General features: G+C 36.2%; 1 protein-coding gene across 1 annotated transcript in view; it reads right to left on the bottom strand.

The window, feature by feature from the left end:
* Positions 1 to 7,502: 7,502 nt before the first annotated feature.
* The window catches only part of LOC123546695 (melanotransferrin-like), a 40,592-nt gene continuing 23,506 nt past the window's right edge, over positions 7,503 to 24,588 (bottom strand). The window contains exons 7-13 of the mRNA XM_045333172.2: positions 24,161 to 24,473; positions 21,220 to 21,466; positions 20,655 to 20,770; positions 19,548 to 19,664; positions 15,367 to 15,540; positions 13,721 to 13,991; positions 7,503 to 12,268 (exon numbers count right to left, since the gene is read on the bottom strand). Coding sequence (XP_045189107.2) covers positions 12,016 to 12,268; positions 13,721 to 13,991; positions 15,367 to 15,540; positions 19,548 to 19,664; positions 20,655 to 20,770; positions 21,220 to 21,466; positions 24,161 to 24,473 — 1,491 coding nt within the window. The 3' untranslated portion in view covers positions 7,503 to 12,015. The remainder of the gene's footprint in view (positions 12,269 to 13,720; positions 13,992 to 15,366; positions 15,541 to 19,547; positions 19,665 to 20,654; positions 20,771 to 21,219; positions 21,467 to 24,160; positions 24,474 to 24,588) is intronic.

Here is a 24,588-nt window from a genome sequence, read left to right as displayed (position 1 = left end):
AACTGCCAACATCCCCACATGAATTATCAGAGGTGGAGGACTAATGATTGCAGACACAGTGTCGTTTATCAAATAGTCACGGAGAACATACGCCCCGCCCAAGGATCGAACTCACGACCCCACGATCCGTAGACCGACGCTCTTCCTTGATTTGAAAGAAATAAAGCATATAGCTATCATGTATTTGTATGCTTTCTTAAAATCCAATAGAAATATTTGCCATTTATAAGACTCTGTAGTCCATAGGCAGCTAATATTGAAACATAGGTACGCGAAAATATGGACAAATTTTCCACAATATTGCCATATTTGGCCTTGTGGCAAAAAGTTAGGGGAAAAACAGGAGTCTAACAATGCACAGTGCCTTGAACACAAGCCTCTCCTGTACCCTTTCTGCATAACAAAAATATCTGTCAACCGATTACTTTTTTTCGGTACTCCTTCTTGAATTAGGCCTCAGATGTTTTGACATTTGCACATACAGCCAGCAATCAACATTCGCAGTTTCGCATCTGACCAACTTCAGGACACTAATTCCGTTCAGGTCGGCTGAATACTTGTCAGAAGGTTTTTAAATGTCCATTACACAGCACCAAAGCACAAAGTCTGCATTGAATATTATTTTGAATGAAAACGGGGCCTTCAGTTTTGACACTTACCTTTATTTTAAGATTTTGACCCTGGCCAATTCGCACCTAAGGCTGGAAACTACCAACTGCTACCTTAATAACTTTGGCTGGGCTTTCATATTGCCTTATTTACTCTGTATCGTGGAATTTGATCTATTCTTAATATAAAAACATCTTACAGACGTATGTTCAGCCTAGTCTGATAAAAATAGCTGCAGTTGAAAATGTCGAGGAATGCATGAATTTTGCCTCTATTTTGCTTTCAAGTCAACATATGCAAAGTGCTACATTTACCAAGGCCCATATTTCCCTAAAATCAGTGTAAATGCTTTTATTTGTCCATACCATAACTCTGTGTCCATACCGTAACATTTGTCCATACCGTAACACGTGACAATACCCTAAATTTATGACTTTTTGTCTTGGATGAAAACTTATAATGACAACAAAATATGTTTCAGGACAAAATGCCGCAGACGATTACTTTCTGAACAACTCGTCCCAGTCTATTTCCACACTGCTTACATTACAATGATTATAATGGCAATGAAATTTGCTTAAATTGACCATGTTTACGTTACAGTTAACTTTTAACTAACTTCTATTCATTCTCAAAAAATGATTAGCACCAAATAAGACGATATCATTGCTTATTTACTCCGCAAAATGACTAACCTGTAAAAATACAGTTATTTCCCTTTGTTTTTTTTTTGTGCCTTAAACCCAATTTTTGCAGTAAATCAGTTAGTTAAGTCCATAATACTTCATAAAATGTGCTAAACACTACTCTAGAAATAAAATTAAGCAGCAGAAAACACTAAGATAAGATTTCGGTTTGGGTCTTAATTAAGGTAGCTGATGCCAGTTTTCGAATTTTTCGCAAGCCGGCCGGAGACCGTCTTCTTTCAATTAAGCAGAAATCAACTAAACAATGTGATTTGAAAGAAATTAAGCATATAGCTAGCATGTATTTGTATGCTTTCTTAAAATCCAATAGAAATATTTGCCATTTATAAGACTCTATAGTCCATAGGTAGTTAATGGTGAAACATAGGTACGCGAAAATATGGACAAATTTTCCACAGTATTGCCATATTTGGCCTTGTGGCAAAAGTTGGGGGAAAAGCAGGAGTCTAACAATGCACAGTGCCTTGAACACAAGCCTCTCCTGTACCTTTTCTGCATAACAAAAATATCTGGCAACCGATTACTTTTTTCAGTACTCTTTCTTGAATTAGGCCTCAGATGTTTTGACATTTGCACATACAGCCAGCAATCAACATTCCCAGTTTCGCATCTGACCAACTTCAGGACACTAATTCCGTTCAGGTCGGCTGAATACTTGTCAGAAGTTTTTTAAATGTCCATTACACAGCACCAAAGCACAAAATCTGCATTAAATATTATTTTGAATGAAAACGGGGCCTTCAGTTTTGACACTTACCTTTATTTTAGGATTTTGACCCTGGCCAATTCGCATCTAAGGCTGGAAACTACCAACTGCTACCTAAATAGGTAATCAAGCAGCACTTCCGGGCTATTCGGATAATGGCGGAAAGAAAAATGTCCTCCATTTTTTCCCAATTAGAATGACATTTACATGTTTTATGTAAGCCAGGTCCTGTTTTTATTTCATTGTGGTAGCGTTTCAAGGAGATTTTTTGCTTTTAAAGAAATGTAAGCAAATGTAATTACACATGTGTTCTAATAACACATTTCAGCCGTCAGGTTGGAAGATATTACATATTGTTGGCCTGCAAGACATAAAAATTCTCTCATAGAAGATACATGGCTCCTACTTTCCTTGGTGTTCTTTTGTGGTTTATAGGTCATTTAAGAACATAAGGCTAGTAATCCTTTTTAAATGGACCTGGCTATGTGTTACAGCTCTCAGAAGATAATAAGCTACATAATTATAAAGATAAAACTCAATTTTTTTAGTGCGCAGAATGCTTGACGGTTTGTGCAGAACACAGAAACGCGGAGATTGCAGACGACCTATTACTGTCGCTATGCTCCACCAAATAATTGTCTGTCTCGGTTTTTCTCTGCGCATCCCCCTATGAGCGGGCATTGTTTATGGTAGCTTTTTTCCTTAGCATTTTATGCATTGCTCAGAGTGAGTGAAATCATGTTTCCTGTTAAAGGTATTTCATTGACAGATGACAAGTTAAAATTTATCTTACCCCATTCTAAAACCGACCAGTTGGCTCAAGGTTGTTTACTTGAAGTCCCTTTATCAGCCTCACACAGGGGAAACTTGAAACGTTATCTACAAAATTACATTGCACAACGACCAGGTTGTACAGGTAACTTTCTTTGCCATAAAAACGGCCTACATCTCTACATCCATACCAATTAAGAGCCATGCTAAAATATCGCTGAAATTTTTAGAACAGCCCCAACAGATATTTCAGGGTCATTCCTTTAGGATAGGTGGGGCTACTTACCTTTATCTAAAAGGCTTTTCAGAGCACTAAACTAAACAATTTGGTCGTTGGAAATCTGCCGTATACAAGTCATACATTAGGCCATTCTAGTTATTTGATGTACACAGAATTAACTGGCTAGTTTTTAATTTACACAATTTCTTCAGATATTACAGTCTGGATCATCGGTTCTTCCATCATCCGGGATGCTTTTTACCACATCTCCGAAAAAACCTAGGCCTATGGAAAATTGGAATGGACATCATTTGGAAATTTTAACCAGGAATGCGTTCTGAACACATTGTGGATGTTCATCAGTAATTAGTTCATAGTTCACCCCGATACATGCTTATTTTACACTGTGGAGGCAACGACTTGGGGCACGTGAAATTGGGTTATATACAATACTCATTGAAGCATATTATTCAAACTCTGTCAGAGTGGTTGCTAATATGTAGAATGATATGGTCTGCCGTCTTACCAATACTTTCCTAACGCAACGAAAACAACCACTCTAAACTTGAAAAGGCACGGAAAAGATTGAACACAGAAATCTCAAAATTATATATTAATCTGGGTTTTGGCTTCATAAGATATCCACAGATAACGCAATCACAGGAGTACTTCCGTGATTTCGTACACCTGTCACAGAAAGGTCTGAGCATAATGCTTGATAATATCCAAAACGCTTTTTATCTTTTTCTCCAAACACAAACTTATTGCTACCCATAAACAATAACTGATTTTCTTTGTTTGGTTCCAAGAACATTATAGTTTTTGTATGGCTGACCTGCTTCATTCCCGCCATTAACCCCCTTTTTAGTTTCTTTATGGCGGGGCTTTGACAGCCCATGTTTTCACGCCCTGGCATAATGACGCGGCTTTAGTAATGCAACCACAATCTACGTGGCTGACAAATCTCTAACTATTTTCTGAATTTCAATATAAGTAATACGTCAAATATTTTTGGAAGTTCAGTATATGTCCGACTATCTGGCGTAGCTTATTTGATATACGTCCGACTCTCCGGCGTTCTCTTCATGCCATTATTTAAAGTGGCATGCTTCCAGATCGTTCGACAACAAAACAAACGCTGTCTCCATAGGATGACACATGCCCCCGATGGCACTTTGAATGAATAGTTATGGCCGATGTTAGAGTTTAGGACCTTTGACCTACGGACCTGGGTCTTGCGCGCGACACGTCGTCTTACTGTGCCACACATTCATGCGTAGTTATTTTAAAATCCATGCATGAATGACAAAGATATGGACCGGACACGCCCATCAATGCACTATCATGAAATATGACCTTTAACGTCTAAGTGTGACCTTGACCTTTGAGCTACGGACCTGGGTCTTTCGCGCGACACGTCGTCTTACTGTGGTACACATTCATGCCAAGTTATTTGAAAATCTATCCATGGATGACAAAGATATGGACCGGACACGCCCATCAATGCACTATCATGAAAAATGACCTTTAACGTCTAAGTGTGTCCTTGACATTTGAGCTACGGACCTGGGTCTTGCGCGCGACACGTCGTCTTACTGTGGTACACATTCATGCCAAGTTATTTGAAAATCCATCCATCGATGACAAAGATATGGACCGGACACGAAAATTGCGGACAGACCGACAGACTGACAGACAGACAGACAGACAACCTGAAACCAGTATACCCCCCCCCCCCCCCTTACAACTTTGTTGTCGGGGGGTACAATAAGTAGTATTATGTAAGGAAATGAAACACAGAAAAAAGTCCTCAAAATATCATGGCACATTTTTGGAAGGTGATTTATCAAGGTCACCTTCTCTATGTAACTGCGCAGAATTTAATCAGGAATAGACTGTCTCACAACTATTTCGTATCAATCCGCTGTACAATGTAGTTCAATGCGGAAAGATTTACCACCTCTGACGTCATTATCGTTACAGACCGGAAAATTTAGCCTTGTAGACACTATCGCCACCTTTGAGGCAGCCGTGGGCTTGATCACAAAGTTACAAGTTCTCATGCCCAGTAAAAATAGTTCAACATACTTTTAATATATACAATTGGCGCAGTAATTTACTACGAATAACTATCGACTACATGCCTTTTCTTAACATCTTTTTACTATACAGGGGGTTTGAATGCATAACTGTATATATTACCAAATCGCAGTATCATATGGATGATATGGTTACCGAATCAAATCCTTATGTATTGGGTTTCTAACTATCAAAGCGCTGTTAGCGCTAGTGCCATTTTTAGAATAGATTATTTTCATACACGTATTTATATACTGTAAATCACCCTCCATCAGTAATATACTATCAAAACTTTGATTTAGATATTGCATCTGGAATTCTGAATTAACGTCCATTACGTGTTACTGTGGACCATACAGTATGCTGTATTTTTCTACTATTGGTGTACTATATCATAAATGTTTGCTTTGAATATCAGAAAAAAAGATATTGAAGATTTCCAGCTAGTATTGGTAGGATAACTTCTTTGCCAAAAAGGCATCGGGGTATCAAAATTCAAAACATGGGTGTCATAATACAGAACATGATTTTTTAACAAAATTTATACAAAATTATTTGAACTGCTTTATTATGAAATACATGCACGTGAATAAAGAAATGATACTTTTATTTCGTTTAATTGATTTTGTTTTAGATAAATAAGCAATACTTCGTTTAATGAAAATCTAAAGGAAGCTGCCCTTAATTTTCAGAGTTTGGCTTTGGTTTCTTTTGAGGACTGTTTTCCTATATCACACAAGTAACTAAAGGTTATAAATTATCAACAAAACTATATGTTAGAATTAATTCAAGGTTCTGACATTATTTCTAGTAATACAACTGGCTCTAAGACCAACCGGTCCTGTGGCAAACTTGTCTTCAATTGCTTGCGATTTCTAGTCGTAGCCGATCATAACCTTTAACAAGAGGGTCATGATGACCTTGGATCGCTAACCTGAGTAATATGAGCTACATGTTTCAAATGTCAAACTGATGATTTTTAGAATTTTTTTGGAAGATTTTCCGATGTACAATCAAGTAACCCCTGGGGCGTGGCCAATTTTACCCCGGCGGTCATGATTTGAACAAAGTTTGTAGAAGTCTACTAGGCAATGTTACAAACCAAATATCTAAGATCTAGGCCTTCTGGTTTATTTTTAGCAAATTTATGAAGATTTCCCTATGTACAATCAAGTAACCCCTGGGCGGGGTCAATTTGACCCTGGGGGGTCAAGATTGAACAAATTTTGTAGAGATCCACTAGGCAATGCTACATGTCAAATATCTAAGCTCTAGGCCTTCTGGTTTATTTTTAGAAAATTTTGAAGATTTTATGTACAATCAAGTAACCCCATGGGGCGGGGTCAATTTGACCCCGGGGGTCATGATTTGAACAAATTTTGTAGAGGTCCACTAGGCAATGCTACATGTCAAATATCTAAGCTCTAGGCCCTCTGGTTTATTTTTAGAAAATTTTGAAGATTTTTCTATGTACAATCAAGTAACCCCTTGGGGCGGGGGTCAATTTGACCCCGGGGGTCATGATTTGAACAAATTTTGTAGAGGTCCACTAGGCAATGCTACATGTGAAATATCTAAGCTCTAGGCCTTCTGGTTTATTTTTAGAAATTTTTTGAAGATTTTCCTATGTAAAATCAAGTGACCCCTGGGGCGGGGTCAATTTTGACCCCGGGGGTCATGATTTAAACAGATTATGCAGAGGTCCACTAGGTAATGCTACATGCCAAATATCAAAGCTCTAGGCCTTCTGGTTTCTTTTTTTTTTTAATTTTTGAAGAATTTCCTATAGAAATCTATGTAAAATCAAGTGATCCCTGAGGCGGGCTCACGATTTGAACAACTTTAGTGGAGGTCCACTAGGCAATGCTACATGTCAAATATCTAAGCTCTAGGGCTTCTGGTTTTTGAGAAGAAGATTTTTTAAGATTTTCCTATGTAAAATCAAGTGACCCCTGGGGCGGGGTCAAAATTGACCCCGGGGTCATGATTTTAACAAATCTGGTAGAGGTCCACTAGGCAATGCTTCACACCAAATATCTAAGCTCTAGGGCTTCTGGTTTTTGAGAAGAAGATTTTTAAAGTTTTTACTTTCGGTTGCCATGGCAACCAGAGTTCTGCATGGAATTCAATTCTTTGAAAAAAATTTGTAGAGCTTCACCCAAGGAACATTCCTGTGAAGTTTGGATGAAATTGGCCTAGCGGTTTATGAGGAGATGTCGTTTAAAGTATAAGTTTACGGCGCTGGACGGTGAGTGACCAGAATAGCTCACCCTGAGCCTTTGGCACTGGTGAGCTAAAAAGTTGTCATTTCTTCAAGTATGACTAGGGCATAATCTTTTTCATTTCTGGACAAAACATCTTTATCTAACAAGTTTATCAAACTTGTGTTTACAAAAGCAAACGATACACATTCATCTAAAGATTTTTAATACGTAGAAAAATATATATTGCTGTTATAGTTACAATTATGATGTATACACAAAATGAATGTTAAAACACATATGGAATGTGCAAAATTGTAATATGGTACATTTAATGTACAAATGTCTTAACACGATAGAATTAAAAGAAAACAATACAATATTAACACTATAAACTGTCAATCTTCTTATATAAGCATTTCTATAAAATGTACAGAAATTTATTCAGCATCTGCAGAATTACAGAACTTTTTCTAGCAAACTCTGTAACATTTTTTCCTCTTTTTTTTCAACTGCATCATCTATAGAGAACAAAAACTTAAAATCTACTTTATTTTCACAGCAAATGTTATTCTTATATCTTAAAGTAATTTGTGTTTATTACTGCATCTTATGAAAAAGTTTTCAAGATTTGATTTGTATTAATTATTTCTAGTATCATAAGATTTCGCATAAGACAAGAGCTTTCAGAGAAAAGCAACGCTACTTGTTACTAAAGGAAGTTAACTGAATAAACAATAATGTCGAAAAGGGGGGCAAAATTTTGTTAAAAAAAAGCAAATATTTGTTGAGTTTCTGTTGAGTTTCAAGTCAAACCAATACAATTACAGGTCAGTTCATATGATGACTATCCAGCATTAAATGGTTGAAGACGACCCTACATGCCACTTTTGGCATTTGTTCAGGTGCAGGCAGGCACCTGGGAAGAGCTAACAACCTTTTGTAAACCAGTTTGATGGCTTCCTGATATGAAAGAATTTTACACTAAGGTAAGGTTCTGCACTCATTGTGCATGCAAGGCGGGGGCAATTAGCTGGAATTCAGTGACCTAAACCGCTTGCCCGAGGCTCCCATTTAATTCAAGACTTGTCAGTCTCTTTTTTCTGACCAAGCAGGTGTAAAACTTGTAAGGCAAAATATTTACATATAGGGTACACATTCTTCCTCATGGATTTTTCAGTATGCAAAGCGGAAAAACTTCTCAAAGAAAACCAAGAAGATTTTAAACACAATATGTGCTTTTCCTGTGACATTTCATCAACCTGTGGATGATATGATTCATGAGCTTAGTTATAAATCCGATGAGCAAAATGTATGTTCCTACTGATAGGCAGAAATAACAAGAGCTGTCGGATGACAGCGCGCTCGACTATTCAAAGAATTGATTGAAGAATGGGGTCAAAATATTTCCATACATTTTCAGACAAAAGAAAAAAATGGATTAAACAAAAAAAAATGTTCCTGTATTTGTGGATTTCGATTAGTCTTGCACTAAAAGGCAATGTGTGACCATGATGGCAAATATGTTAAGTTATATGTTAGGCAAAATATGGACTTGTATAAAAAATTTAACTAATTTCCAAGTCCGAAAAGGGTCATAATTCAGTCAAAATAGTTGACAGAATTATGTACACTTGCCTACAGATGGAAATCATGTGGATATACTAGTGTTAAAAGTTTCAAAGCCACATTTCAAATAGTTTTGACGAAAATTTCAAAGTCCAAAAAGGGCCATAATTCAGCCAAAATAGTTGTCAGAGATATGTACTCTTGCCTACAGATGGAAATCATAATGATAAACAAGTGTTTAAAGTTTAAAAGCCATATGTCAAATAGTCTTGACAAAACATGGACATATACAAAAACAGAACCAATTTCCAAGTTCAAAAAGGGCCATAATTCAGCCAAAAAAGATGACAGAGTTATGTACTTTTGCCTATTGATAGAGACTATAATACTGAACAAGATATAAAAGTTTCAAAGCCATATGTCAAACACTTTACACAAAATATAAACTGGTACGAAAAACTTAACCAAGATTTCTAAATCAGAAGGGGCCATAATTCAGCCAAACTGCTTGATGGAGTTATATACTCTTGCCTACAACTGCACATGGTGACGATAAACAAGTGTTGAAAGTTTCAAAGCTGTATCTCAAAAGACTTAGTCAAAATGTAGACTGGTACGAAAAACTTAACCAAGATTTCTAAGTCAAAAAGGGGCAATTATTCAACCAAAATGCAAGATGGAGTTATGTACTCTTGCCTACAACTGGACATGGTGATGGTAAACAAGTGTTGAAGTTTCAAAACTTTATCTCAAAAGACCTTGTCAAAATATGAACTGGTACGAAAAACTTAACCAAGATTTCTAAGTCAAAAGGGGTCATAATTCAGTCAAAATGCTTGACAGAGTTATGTACTCTTGCCTATAACTGGACATGGTGATGGTAAACATGTGTTGAAAGTTTCAAAGCTTTATCTCAAAAGACTTTGTCAAAATGTGGACTGGTACGAAAAACTTAACCAGAGTGTGACGCCAACGCCGTGGTGGGTAGGATAGCTCTACTTATTCTTCAAATAGTCGAGCTAAAAATCCTTCTAATCTGTACATCTAATTACATTAGAGTAAATATATATATATACATTATGATCAAGAATATGCAAATGTATTTACATCATTATTGATATGTCAAAATTTACAAATGAATATATTTACAACGATGATATCAGTAGTGGGGCAGGCCCCAATATTGTAGACACAGGAATGTATGTAATAGTTATAGTATGTGTGAGAGTGTGTTACCAGGATATATCAGAGCTAGGGGTATTTTTCTCTGCACATATCGTCGAGGCCGGTAGGCCGAGACAGATATGTGAAGAGAAAAATAACGAGATGTACCCCTAGCTCTGATATATCCTGGTAACACACGAGCACTACATATTATAACTGTTTTATCGCATAGTTTATCATTAAAATTTATATATTATTATCATTTAAATTTGTTTATTATTATTTTTACTATTTTGATTCCCTTTCTGCGCCTCGCTGACTGAAACACTGAAACTTCTGTTTTAGAAAATGTGTTCCCCAGATAAAAGTACCCAACAAATTTCTGCATTGGTTTTAAATCTTTGCATTTCATTGGCCAGACATACTGTAAAACTTGTTGTTTTGTTTGTAAAAAAAAATCAAAGAAAAAGAAACACTTGAGAAATCTCAGAATTTCATATATTTCATGTATTTCTGAATTTGGCAATAACTATCAAGTTTTTGAAATATTCTAGTTTATTTATTCTTTTACTTTATAAATGTAGGTGTCTGTGACAATTCTTTCTCTGTGAACTGTAAATTGGAGCTAAAATCATCTTTTCTTTGAAAGGAAAAAATTATACTCCCTTAATAGGACCTCAATAGAGAAAAAGTGTTCCGATATATATCGGAACAGTTTTACTGTGCTGATATATATCGGAACACTTTTTTTCTTATGAAACTCCATAGAGATTTCCGTGTTGATATATATCGCAACAGTTTTGTAAGATATCAGCACAGTTTTGTAGTAATAATGTGTGTTACTATGTATAACATGCTGCAAAGATCAAAGGAAAATTGCCGCACTATGCGATAAAAAAAAGATCTGAAGGCCCTAGCAGATATTATCATTTCAAATCTATATAAATGTAGATACATTTAAAGAATTTAAATTCACAGCCTACCTTGTACTTGGTAATAATGCATTAACTGGACCATGTGAAAAATGTAAAACTGAGGAAGGTTTAACAAAACATATAAAAAATAAAAATGCAAAAATCCATTAAAAATGATATGTTTATCTTTCTATGCATTTTGAATGTTTCATAAACCAATAAATTCTGAGCAAACATTTACAAAACTCAAGTAAATACAATTCTATAACCTTTGCAACCTGCCAATAATGGAAATATATGTTTCCGTCAAATCAATATAAGATGCCTACAACCAAATCCAATATAACTACTTAAAAGCCTATTCAGTTACTACAATATAATTATTTGTCTGACAAAATTATATAAGTGTCAAGGCTACTGAAAAGGGTCTATCAAAAGTACCGGACATTTTATGTTGTATGATATGTTCAGAAATAACGATTATAAAATACATGTAGCTCAAAAATTTGAAACAGTTTTAAAAAGAACAACAAAATTTTAATGTCTCTTCTACTTTATAAAACAACCATCTCTATTACCACATATCTCATAAATAGTTGAAGTGATAGCCCTGGTTATAAGCACTTTTAAATGATATGTAAAACAAAACTTGATATGTATAAAAATGATCCACACCACAACAAAAATGGTACCTTTTACACATTTTCAGGTTCCTATACACCAGAGATATCCATATGGAAAATATTATCTAATTATTTTCAGAAAATACTGTAAATTACATAGTATCTGTAGGAGATTCTTCACATTAGTTTAACCTTGAGCATATCTGTAAATAGATCTCTATAATAATTTGTTGTATATAGGGTATTAAATCAACCATTACTTATAAATCCTATGTGAGTTTAAATATCCGCTTTGAAAAGGAAAAAAAAATACTTAACAAGTTTTTAGCTCTATAACTGAACTTTCTGGGGGAAATAATGTCTTAGCAATAAAATCACAAGGTACCATTTTCTCATGATGGGGCTTGAATCACAACTCCTGAAAGTGTCAGCATTCTGAGGTCAAGAAATTATTAAAGCAAGTTTTTTATGAAAGTCACAACCACTGTAACAAGTAATGGCACAGTCCCATACAGAATGCTTGAGCTTGAGACTGGCACACATTGGTACTCATTCAGATTTTCAATTTGGTTGATGAAGTCCCAGCCAAGGTATGACTCAAAAGTCTGCTCCTCTGGGCCCAATGGAACAAGCCTCACAGCCTCATCAGAGAAGATTAAGTCTGAATAGAACATCCCAGAGTCAAACATGTGGAAATCACCATCACTGCAAATATATAAAAACAAAATATTTAAATTCTGGAAATAATAATATAGATTTAAGGTAAGAGATACATTAACACCAAAATGTAGTTATCAGGATTCCTGGATTGATACTAAGATACAAGGTTTATGAAGGCTGAGTTTGAATACCAGTCTAATATCCAAGGTCTATGAAGTTTGAGTTTGAAAACTAGTCTAAGATCCAAGGCTTATGAAGCTTGTGATTGAGGACCAGTCAAGATCAAAGGTTTATGAAGGAGAGTTTGATGACCAATCTAAGACCAAAGGTTTTCGAAGCCGAATTTGAAGACCAGTCTAAAATCCAGCATTTATGAAGCCAAATTTGAAGACCAGTCTAAGATCTAAGGCTTACTAAGCCACCTTTGAAAACCAGTCTAAGATCTAAGGTTTATGAAGCCAAGTTTGAAGACCAGTCTAAGATCTAAGGTTTATGAAGCCAAGTTTGAAGACCAGTCTAAGATCTAAGACTTACGAATAAAATCTGAAAAGTGAAGCCAAGTTTGAAGACCAGTCTAAGATCTAAGACCTATGAAGCCAAGTTTGAAGACCAGTCTAAGATCTAAGGGTTGTGAAGCAAAGTTTGAAGACCAGTCTAAGATCTAAGACTCATGAAGCCAAGTTTGAAGACCAGTCTAAGTTCTAAGGTTTATGAAGCCAAGTTTGAAGACCAGTCTAAGATCTAAGACTTATGAAGCCAAGTTTGAAGATCAATCTAAGATCTAAGACTTACGAAGCTAAGTCTGAAGACCAGTCTATGATCTAAGGTTTATGAAGCCTGAATTCGAAGACCAGTCTAAGAATGTAAAGCAATTCTTGTTATTGGTCAATTTCAAGCTTAAGACAGCCAATCAAACAGGCTGATCTTCACTCAGTTTCACTGTGGACCATACATATCAAAATTGTGGTGACTGACGGCCACGGTTGAACCGTGGCAAGTAAATTAGAGGCATTTACTACTAGTCACATGCTGTTATGGACTTTCCCCTACAACAATGGGCCTAATTATTTTAATAAGATAAGCAACTGCAAAGCCCAAAATCCTCTGTAGTGCTAAAAGTTCTTTATCTACATTTAATACTGACAAATAGAAGTACTTCATCTTCTGAATGTTTGCATAAATCTTGACACATAGCACTTTTAACCTTCAAGGTAGCCTAGTGGTAAAGAGCTTGCTTTGTATGCTGGACAAAGGTTTGCCATCTGGCTGGTTCACACCAAAAACCTGAAAAAATGATACCAATAGCTCCCTTGCCAGGCACTCAACATTAAAATGGAAACTGACTTTTCACTTTTCATTTCCTTTAGATGGGATAGATACCGATAAGAATGAGTAGTATACAAGGATAATTTAAATATAATTGCTAAATCTGTTTCACAACTGACCTAAAATAAATTAGTATAAACTAAATAACAAATGTAGTCATTAAACACTCACATATCCGAAGAGAAGAACTGTTGTCCATAACTAAAAATATTCCAGTAGATATCACGTTTAGAAGCAGGCACATAACCACCAGTAACGAGAGCAGCGCCGGGAACCGTACCAAGGTAACAGTTTTCCCAGTTTTCAATAGCCGTTCGGGTACCATCCTTACAGAGCAACTCATAATCATCTGATCGTCGGTTCCTGGCCCAAATTGCTTGGTTTCTACCATCGGTGTTGTCACCAACTGTCAAGTGATGAACGAAAGCAACATCTCCGGCCGCTGTAAAATAATTATAAAAGATAATATAGCAGTGTCTCCACATATTTTTTTCTTTTTACTGACTTGATACTGAACTAAAACAAACTGGAATATTTATTATTTTTAGAATTAAGAGATCATTCCAAAAGGCATCAGAAAAATTAACCGTTTCTTCTTTTTTCCGGGTACCATAAACTGGGTAATTCTAGCATTTCTTAATATCTATATTTGATAGGCAACAGCCATATTTGGAATCCACGCTTCCATATTGGTTATACAATGATACCCCTCTAAAGCGAACCCACTCCAAACCAGAGTAAAAGTTCTGTTTGGAGGGGTTTTCCGTATAGCGGGTTTTGTTTATGGAATGTGTGCTTTATTAGATAAATAGTTATACAATTACCAAGCAACATGATTCATTTTATATTTAAATCCTTATCTTCTTTGGTTACTATATGAAACAACATCATTAAAGTTTTTATGTCATGTGCTACCAAACTGAGTATATTCTGGTAATTGTAATAACAGATAAGTTCAGAAATTCTGATAGCTTTAAACCATTTCTTCGGTTTTCAGGGGTAATTTTGTGTCAAGAGGTTCTGTCTGGAAAAAACTGTTTGATTTCCAAATAGAGAGGTTCCAGTATATAGGGGTATTTTTCTAATGAAATAAGAAGGTAAGATTCTGGGAGACAAAATTAGATCAGTCTGGAGGGGTTTCCGGTATTCAGGGGTTCCGGTTTTCAGAGATTCTCGTATTCAGGGGTTCCTACTTAGCGAGGTTCCACTGTACTTAAGAAAATAATGCTGCTTGATATTTCCAAGTGTTTTAAATTTTTGTGTGTTTTTTGTTTCAAATGTTAGGCGAAGTAATCACCATCACAAATATTAGCAAAACTTTTTATTCATGCAATAAAACACAATGTTTTATATTCTGTAAGTCAACATCCTGGAAATAAAAGGCTGTATGTGAAAAAAAATACTTTTGAGAAAACTGAAAAAAATGTATATTTTATTTAACAGGTTTCTCGCAAAAACTGTTCCTATCCATATTGAAACCTCATAGCTAAAGCTTTTACATAGTGACAGTACTGAATGTCAATATATATTAATGGAGCCAAAGTTATTTCAGAATTCAAATTGTATTAATCGTCTATAATGAAAGGTCATATCTGCTACTTCCGACCTATTTATCATAAAATTGTTATATCTTAAATCACATTACAATATGAAATCTTAAAAGACTGTGAGTGGCAGATATGATCTTTTTTTATCAGTAGATATTTCTAAAACTGGCCATAAAATGGGTTTCAAGTAACAGATCTGACCTTATATCATTAACGGAATGTCACTTTTGGTCAAGCAGAGTTTTAATCTACATAAGTAACACTACTTACTTTCTACAAGACATCGGAAAGCCCCAGTGATACCGTAATAAAGTTCTTCGCTATTTCTCTGACACTTCCTGTATCCCCCGCCCTGACAACCCTCACAAAGGTTGATGGGTTTTTGACTCGGGTTGTAGTCCTTGTCAAGTGCACCTGGGATACAGCTCCTTGAGAACAACTGACCTGTATAAAGGAGGAAGAAAAACTTGTCAACATGAATATTAGGCTCATATAACCAGAGGGCCAAGATGGCCGTAGGTAGCTCACCTGAGGAACACACCATAAAAGTGTTAACATGTTTGACCTAGTGATTTCATGGAAACAAATATTCTGACCAATTTTCATTAAAATTGGAGCAAAAATCTTGAGTGTAAACAAGTATTTTCTTTGATTTGACCTAGTGACCTAGTTTTTGACCCCAGATGACCCATATTCGAACTTGACCTAGATTTCATCAAGGCTATCATTCTGACCAAATTTCATGAAGATCAATTGAAAAATACAGCCTCTATCGCATACACAAGGTTTTTCTTTGATTTGACCTAGTGACCTAGTTTTTGATCCCAGATGACCCATTTTCGAACTTGGCCTAGATTTTATCAAGGCAACCATTCTGACTAAACTTTATGATAATCCAGTGTAAAATGCAGCCCCTATTGCATACACATGGTTTTTCCTTGATTTGACCTAGTGACCTAGTTTTTGACCCCAGATGACCCATTTTGGAACTTGACCTAGATTTCATCAAGGCTATCATTCTGCCAAATTTCATGAAGATCAGTTGAAAAATACAACCTCTATCGCATACACAAGGTTTTTCTTTGATTTGAACTAGTGACCTAGTTTTTGACCCCAGATGACCCGTATTCGACCTTGACCTAGATTTCATCAAGGCTATCAATCTGACCAAATTTTATGAATATCCAGTGTAAAATGCAGCCCCTATTGGGTACACAAGGTTTTTCTTTAATTTTACCAGGTGACTTAGTTTTTGAAACCAGATGACCCACATTCAAACTTGACCTAGATTTCATCCAGACAAACATTGTGATCAAATTTCATGAAGATTCGGTGTAAAATGCAGTCCCTATTGCATACACAAGCTTTTTCTTTGATATCATCTAGTGACCTAGTTTTAGACCCCAGATGGCCCTATATTCAAACTTGACCTAGATTTTATCAAGGCAATCATTCTGACCAAAATTCATGAAGATCAATTGAAAAATACAGCTTCTATCGCATACACAAGGTTTCTCTTTGATTTGACCTAGTGACCTAGTTTTTGACCCCAAATGGCAGATGACCCATTTTCGAACTTGGCCTAGATTTCATCAAGGTAAGCATTCTGATATAATTTAATGAAGATCACTTGAAAAATACAGCCTCTATCGCATACACAAGGTTTTTATTTTATCTGACCTAGTGACTTAGTTTTTGACCCCAGATGAGCCATTTTCGAACTTGGCCTAGATTTCATCAAGGTAATCATTCTGACCAAAATTCATGACGATCAATTGAAAAATACAGCCTCTATCGCATACACAACGTTTTTCTTTGATTTGACCTAGTGACCTAGTTTTTGACCCCAGATGACCCATTTTCGAACTTGGCCTAGATTTCATCGAGGTAATCATTCTGACAAAATTTCATGAAGATCAGTTGAAAAATACAGCCTCTATCGCATACACAAGCTAAATGTTGACAGACAGACGACAGACGTCGGACATCTAGCGATCACAAAAACTCACCTGAGCATTGCTAAAATAAATTGAAAGCTTTTAACCCTTACCATCCTGAATTTCTAAAATGAACCTGTCCATCTTTCAATTTGGACAGTACCATTTACTTTTATAAGGGATGCATACCAAAAAGATACTGTCTGGATAGCGAATAGTGCAGATCTTGATCAGACTGCAAAGATGTGCAGGCTGATCATGATCTACACTGGTCGCAAAGGCAGAATCAGTAGCGTCCAGCATGATAAGGGTTAAGCTACTCTGACACAGTTAAGGCAATTTCCAGCTTTGATGTTTGAGCATTGGACCCCAGCTGGATGGCTTTCTCAAATGAATTTTAAGAATAATAGTGTTAGTGATAATTATGGCTTTTAAAATGACTCTTTGACATACATTTGGGGAAAATGACATCTGTCAAATCTGTAAAAATATGAATTATTTTAAATAGGCCTTTGGTAAGAATTAACATTTGAAGTTTTGCAAAGTGTATCCATGTAGTGCAGAAATGGTAACCATTATTTTGAATGGAGTAAACTTAAGCCTAAAATTGGAACAAATACTCAATATTTGGTTCAGTCTTCACCACTTTCGTTATTTATGAATATCAAATATACAAGTACATCAATCTCTGTGTAAATGTATTGACCCTAAAGTGTGAATGAGTAATATTTAACAGTTCACATGATGACACAGAGTAAATATCAGTCCATAAAATTATTCGCAAATCCCATTCCATCAGCACAACATGTGCACATCACCAGAATATTTTTCCTACACTATCATTTGTTTCAGAACCATTTGAGCCGCGCCATGAGAAAACCAACATAGTGGATTTGTGACCAGCATGGATCCAGACCAGCCTGCGCATCCGCGCAGTCTGGGCAGGATCCATGCTGTTCACTAACGGTTTCTCTTATTGTAGTAGACTTTAAAAGTGAACAGCATGGATCCTGACCAGACAGGCTGGTCTGGATCCATGCTGGTCGCAAAGCCACTATGTTGGTTTTCTCATGGCGCGGCTCATTTCAAGAATATTAATACAGACAAATCCCACCTTATTGTCCTAGTAATTAGTATTTGATATTTTCTTAACAATTTTTCTTATTATTTACCACGATCTCAAAGCGTAACAAGAGCTCGTAGAACATGGAATGCCCCCCTTGATGCATTCAGTAACTGCATAAGGAACAGAAATTATTTGGTCACTTTGGACGTTTGACATACTGACCTCAAATCAATAATTATGGGTCATAAGTGACCTCCAAATCAAATGTGATCTAAGACCAAAGCATTCTCTAGTTCTTTGACAAAAAAAGATCTACTGTTCTGGGTCAATGTGACCTTGACCTTTGACCTACTGACCTCAAAATCAATAGGGGTCATCTGATGGTCAGGATCAACCGCCCTATTAAGTTTCGTTTGTATGTTTGTTTGTTTTGTTTAACGTCGATTTTCAACAGTATTTCAGTCATGTAACGGCGGGCAGTTAACCTAACCAGTGTTCCTGGATACTGTACCAGTACAAACCTGTTCTCCGCAAGTAACTGCCAACTTCCCCACATGAATCAGAGGTGGAGGACGAATGATTTCAGACACAATGTCTTTTATCAAATCGTCACAGAGAACATATGCCCGCCAGAGGATCGAACTCATGACCCCGCAATCCATAGACCGATGCTCTCCCTATTGAGTATTAAGTTTCGTGATCCTAGGACCAAGCGTTCTCAAGTTATCGTCCGGAAATGGTTTAACAATGTGACCTTGACCCTTGACCTACTGATCTCAAAATCAATAGGGGTCATTCGCTGGTCATGATCAACCTCCCTATCATGTTTCGTGATCCTAGGCCAAAGCGTTCTCAAGTTATCGTCTGGAAACTGTTTAACTGTTCTGGGTCACTGTGACCTTGACCTTTGACCTACTGATCTCAAAATCAATAGGGGTCATCTATTGGTCATGATCAACCTCCCTATCAAGTTTCGTGATCCTAGGCCAAAGCATTCTCAAGTTATCGTCCGGAAACAGTTAAACTGTTCCGTGTCACTGTGACCTTGACCTTTGACCTACTGATCTCAAAAGAAATAGGGGACATCTGCTGGTCATGACCAACCTCCCAATTAACTTTCATGATCCTAGGCCTAAGCATTCTTGAGTTATCATCTGGAAACCGTTTAACTGTTCAGGGTCACCGTGACCTTGACCTTTGACCTACTAATCTCAAAATCAATAGGGGTCATCTGCTGGTTATGATCAACCTCCCTATAATCTTTCATGATCATAGGCCCGAGTGTTCTTGAGTTATCATCCAGGAACCGATTGGTCTACATACCGACCTACCGACATCTGCAAAACAATATACCCCTTCTTCTTCGAATTGGGGCATAACTAGAAACACTGATACTGGTAACTCTGTAAAGATCTATATATGCAGTATAAACAAAAATCTGAACATACCAATGTTTTCAAAGATGGTACATTGTTTAGGGATAAATTGTTGGGTTTCAATGTAGATGTTCAGTGGAACAATCCATCCATCTCCTCTACCTATACCTGAATGACAAGCTCGGTAACCTGAAAACAGAATTATTTACTTTAGAAAGGCATGCCTCCAAAATTATATCAAATGCTTTAAAACTCAGAAAACATCTTCATTTGTTCACAGTTGTATACAGCATAAAACACATGATTAACTGAGTTCTTGGCAGCACTTGTTTACTAATAAATAAAAACTTAGTACCAAAAGGAAATTTTAAGAATGCATTTCCAATTTTTCTCAAGGTGAAATGTAGCAAAATATGCCCCTGTCAGCTGGAGAAAAAATATGAAAGGAAATGAATTGCTAGAACAAATTTGTTTAATTGAATATATTCAGAAGTACATGTCTGCCACATCTATGCAGATAAAACATAATAATAGTGCAAATAGAAATGGTAGTTTTTCTTCACTGCAATATATTGAAACATGCTTAAAAGCAATTCCGTGTTAAGAGTGTTGAGTCTTGATGTTTTCACTACAAGTTTGGCTACCAGAAATTATCAAACTTCAAGATAAACATACAGTAGATTTGGTAATATTCGCAACAGTTTTCATTTTCACTAATAGTACCACTGCGAATGTAAAATGTTTGTCAATATTAAACTGCACAATGTCTTGCAAAGAATAACACATGATTTGTGAATTCTTTACATTGTGACTAAGGCTGCTAACCATGTTTGTTTTGGGTTTAGTGCCGTTTTTAAACAGTATTTCAGTTATTTAACAGCTGGCAGTTAACCTAACCAGTGTTCCGGATTCTGTACCAGTACTAAACTGTTTTTACCAAGTAACTGCCAACTTCTCCACAAGAATCAGAGGTGGAGGACGAATGATTTCAGACACAATGTCTTTCATCAAATCGTCAAGGAAAACATACGCCTTGCCCAGGAAGCGACTCAACACCCCATGATCCGTAGATTTGCACTCTCCCTATTGAGCTAAGCGAACCATGAAATCACTAAATAAAGCCTTCATGAAACTTACCCAATGTACAGTACATCATTATTCACACCAAAAAGTTCTTACTTTTAAGATTGAAGAGTGTCATGTACAAGTCCCTCTTTCTCGCCGCAGCTACCACTTTAACCGAGTGTGACATATCACCATAATCCTCTGCTGCTATTGGTACCAGTCCGTACATTCTATAATCACAGCAAATAACATCCAATTCAAATCGAATTCAATTTTTGTAGAAAATTGTTAAGTTTTTTTTTGCCATGCATATCATCATTTATGTAGGTTTCGGGATAACAACATTTTTAATTTTCCTCTACTCGGAGCTCTACATTAAAAACACATCTGACAGTTTTCTCACTGCAGCTACCTCAGATATGTCTTTAAAGGATCTGACAACTTTGTGACGTAAAGGAATAGTGGGGAAAAATAAATCTGGAAATGATATCTGGTCATATACATTTTGTATCATTGGATCTTCAGACGTGGATCTCATAAACTTGTGATAGGAAGTACTAAATCTACAAAACTAGCATGTTTTTTTTTATTAAAAAATTCCAGTAACTCTAAATCAAAGTCAATTAATACTGCTTTTACTGATCATACTTCAATTAGCTTAGAGTATTATTTCACTTACTTTCCCGCTTTGTACACATCTCCCGGATCAAGAACAGTGATATCAGCATCTCCGTTAGCAACCAGCTTCATACATGCTTTGGTGCTGTATGTCATGAGACAATCAAGGTTTGGTTTAATGTCCTTTCCCCGGAATACTTCTACCATACGTTCACATTTCTCCCTCTCTGCATCAGATATGACACACAGACGGACAACATCAATAGGGCACTGATTCAGATTGTTTAAAGCCGCACGGAAACTGTCATCTGTAAAGTTAAATCTTCAATTATTATGACATCATTTCATTACATGGATACAAAATTTCATGCTTTTGGCCAAAACAGCTATTAACCTTTAGCCTGCTAAATTTCTAAAAAGGGCTGGTCTATAATTCAATTTGGGCAGTACCATTTATTATTCGAAAGAAAATTTTCTGATTGAATAGCGAACAGTGCAGACCGTCATCAACCTGCATGGACATGCAGGCTGATCTTGGTCTGCACTGGTTGCAAAGGCAGAATCACTTGCCTCCAGCAGGCTAAAGGTTAAGTGGGCATATAATATAATAAATTCTTGGATTTTGACCTTTGAACATTAAACGAATGGGACTTTGCTTTGTGTGGATTGGCTCAACAGTATGCAATACAGTAAAACTCTGATATATCAAAATCATCAGTACACTAGAACTTTGTTACTTACAACCAAGGTGTGTTGTATCAGTTTAACAAACACTTTGCTATAAAATAGTCTGTCTTACAACCATGCACGTCAGTTTAATTATTTCTGATTCTTCCGAGTCAGTAATTTAAAAATTTGTTATCTCCAAATAGAAAGGAGGATAACTCATACAGTTTGTATGGACATTACCTGTCTGTTAACTCCCTTAAAGAAAATCCCGTTTTAAATGTTTGTGTTTTCTTTTGAAGGGATATACAGGTAAAATTGTGGATGAAAAATTAAAATCATTTAAATCATAGTAGAATATACGGATCTTACATGCCTGCCTGTGTAAGACCAGTTTTTCCCTACCCGAGGGACAGTGTGGAATGGAAAACCGAGCGTTCATAGCGAGGTTTTTTATCCAAACTGTCCAGAGGGTTGGGAAAACAGCTATCTTACACAGGCAGACATGTAAGATCATTTTTCTTGCCTATCACGTTCAAAATAGATTGTGGTGACAAAAAGACTGGGGTATTTCCTTGGATTATTTTTATAGTTTATGACGTCATAATAGTGCCAGTACTATGTGACGTCACCTAGGTGCACGCTATTTTAGACAAAGTTTTTCCCTAGGGAAAGACAGGAATATCTATCCTTGGCACGTGCTCTGACAAATGTAAACTCTCCCCGCTAGGTAGGGAAGAAACATCATTTCTCACATTTTACTGCTATTCTCAGTTAAAACAGATTTATGCTTTCTTACTTTGATTACATGGGTGTGCAATTTTCATGCTTTTGTTAACCTGATCTATATATGCCAAGTTTGGCTAACATTGCTATAGAAAGTCGCATTCCATTCTCCTGTTTTGATGTTATTCATTTTACCAAAGACAAGGGAAGATAATTAGAGTTTGACTGTCGTATTCTTGACTGGACCATGTGCTTTCACTGTAATGACTTCACAGTCATTACACAGGCCCTTGTATGTAAAGCACCTTTGAACATGTTTACCATAAATAGGGCGCTATATAAGTCTGGTATATAATAATTAAAGAAGTTTCTACTACCACCCTTTAAGACCATTAAGATGATGAATAAACTGTATCTAAATTTTGCAAAATAAAGTCAAAATTCAAGAATTTGAGAAAAGCCCTGTTCTGCATAATGTTCTGGATCAAATGACAGAAGTTCAATTTACATGACAAACTGTAATGTCCCCAAAGCATTTATTAATAAGATTTTAAGTATTTAATTTAAGAATATGCAATCACTCTACAACACAACATAACAAGAGCTGTCACAGGAGACAGCGCTCGACTATTTCAAGTCAAATTCACTTAGTAATAACCGAGATAGAGTGAAAGTGCACCAAAACTTTAACCTGAAATTCTAAGTAAAAAGGGGAGATAATTCATAAAATACTGGTGCTAGAGTTATGGTCCTTGTGTTATATGACGTGAATGATGATGCCGAACAACTATTTTAAGTTTGAATCAAATCCTCATTGTAATAACAGAGATATAGTGAAAATGCATCAAAATTAACCTTAAATTCTACGTAAAAGGGGGCATTATTCATTAAAAATTGTGTCATATGATGTGGTTGATAAGGTGGAACAACTATGTTAAGTTTGAATCAAATCCATTTAGTAATAACTAAGATAGTGAAACTGCACCAAAACTTGAACATGAAATTCTAAGTAAAAAGGGGGATAATTCATGAAATATTGGTGCAAGAGTTATGGCCCTTGTGTCATATAATGTGTGATGATGATGTGGAACAACTATGTTAAGTTTGAATAAAATCCATTTAGTAATAACAGAGATAGAGTGGAAGTGCACCAAAATTTTAACCTGAAATTCTAAGTAAAAAGGGGGCATAATTCAAGGAATATTGGTTCCAGAGTTTTGGACCTTGTGTCATATGATGTGGGTGATGATGTGAAACAACTATTAAATTTGAATCAAATCCATTTAGTAATAACTGAGAGTGAAAGTGCACCAAAACTTTAACCTGAAATTCTAAGTCAAAAGGGGGGATAATTCATGAAATATTGGTACAAGAGTTATGGCCCTTGTGCCATTTGATGTGGGTAATGATGAGGAATAACTATTTTAAGTTTGAAACAAATCCATCAAGCAATTACAGAGATAAAGAGAAAGTGCATCAAAACTTTAACCAAAGTGCGGACGCGGAAGGACGCCGACGCCGGGTCGAGGACAGCTCTCCATACTTCGTATTGTCGAGCTAAAAAGAATAGGAGTTTTCACTTCAAATACATGTATCCCTTACATACTTACCAACCCATGTATAGTATCGATCCCTGTCAGAACCAATGTCCACCAGTGATTTTGTAGCATCATTAAACAAGATATTCTTCCTCTCCGTATGCTCGTAACCTTGGGAGCTGAATATTTTAAACTCATTTTCATAAGGTTTCTGTGGTCCAAACCAGTCTGACAATTGCAGGAGCAGATTTTTGTATTTCTGTACCGTTTCGTCATCTTTCATGTTTGATGTCATGACAATGTCATTCGGAACTTTCCCATAGTAACAGTTTTCGAACTGATCCACTGGACGGGAACTGGAATCCGGGCAGATTAGTTCATATTGCTGAAAAGAATATTATGAAAGGTATGGTAGCTGTTAAATTTTTTTAGATGTTGTCTAAAAAATATCCTGTTTTCTTTGAGTTGGATGGTGGTGGGAGGGGGGGGGGGGGGATTAT

This window comes from Mercenaria mercenaria, chromosome 9 (genome assembly GCF_021730395.1).
Source record: "Mercenaria mercenaria strain notata chromosome 9, MADL_Memer_1, whole genome shotgun sequence".
NCBI classification, from domain to species: Eukaryota; Metazoa; Mollusca; class Bivalvia; order Venerida; family Veneridae; genus Mercenaria; species Mercenaria mercenaria.
The sequence above is the reverse complement of the archived record's forward strand: the minus strand, read 5'-3'. Positions and strand labels throughout refer to the sequence as shown.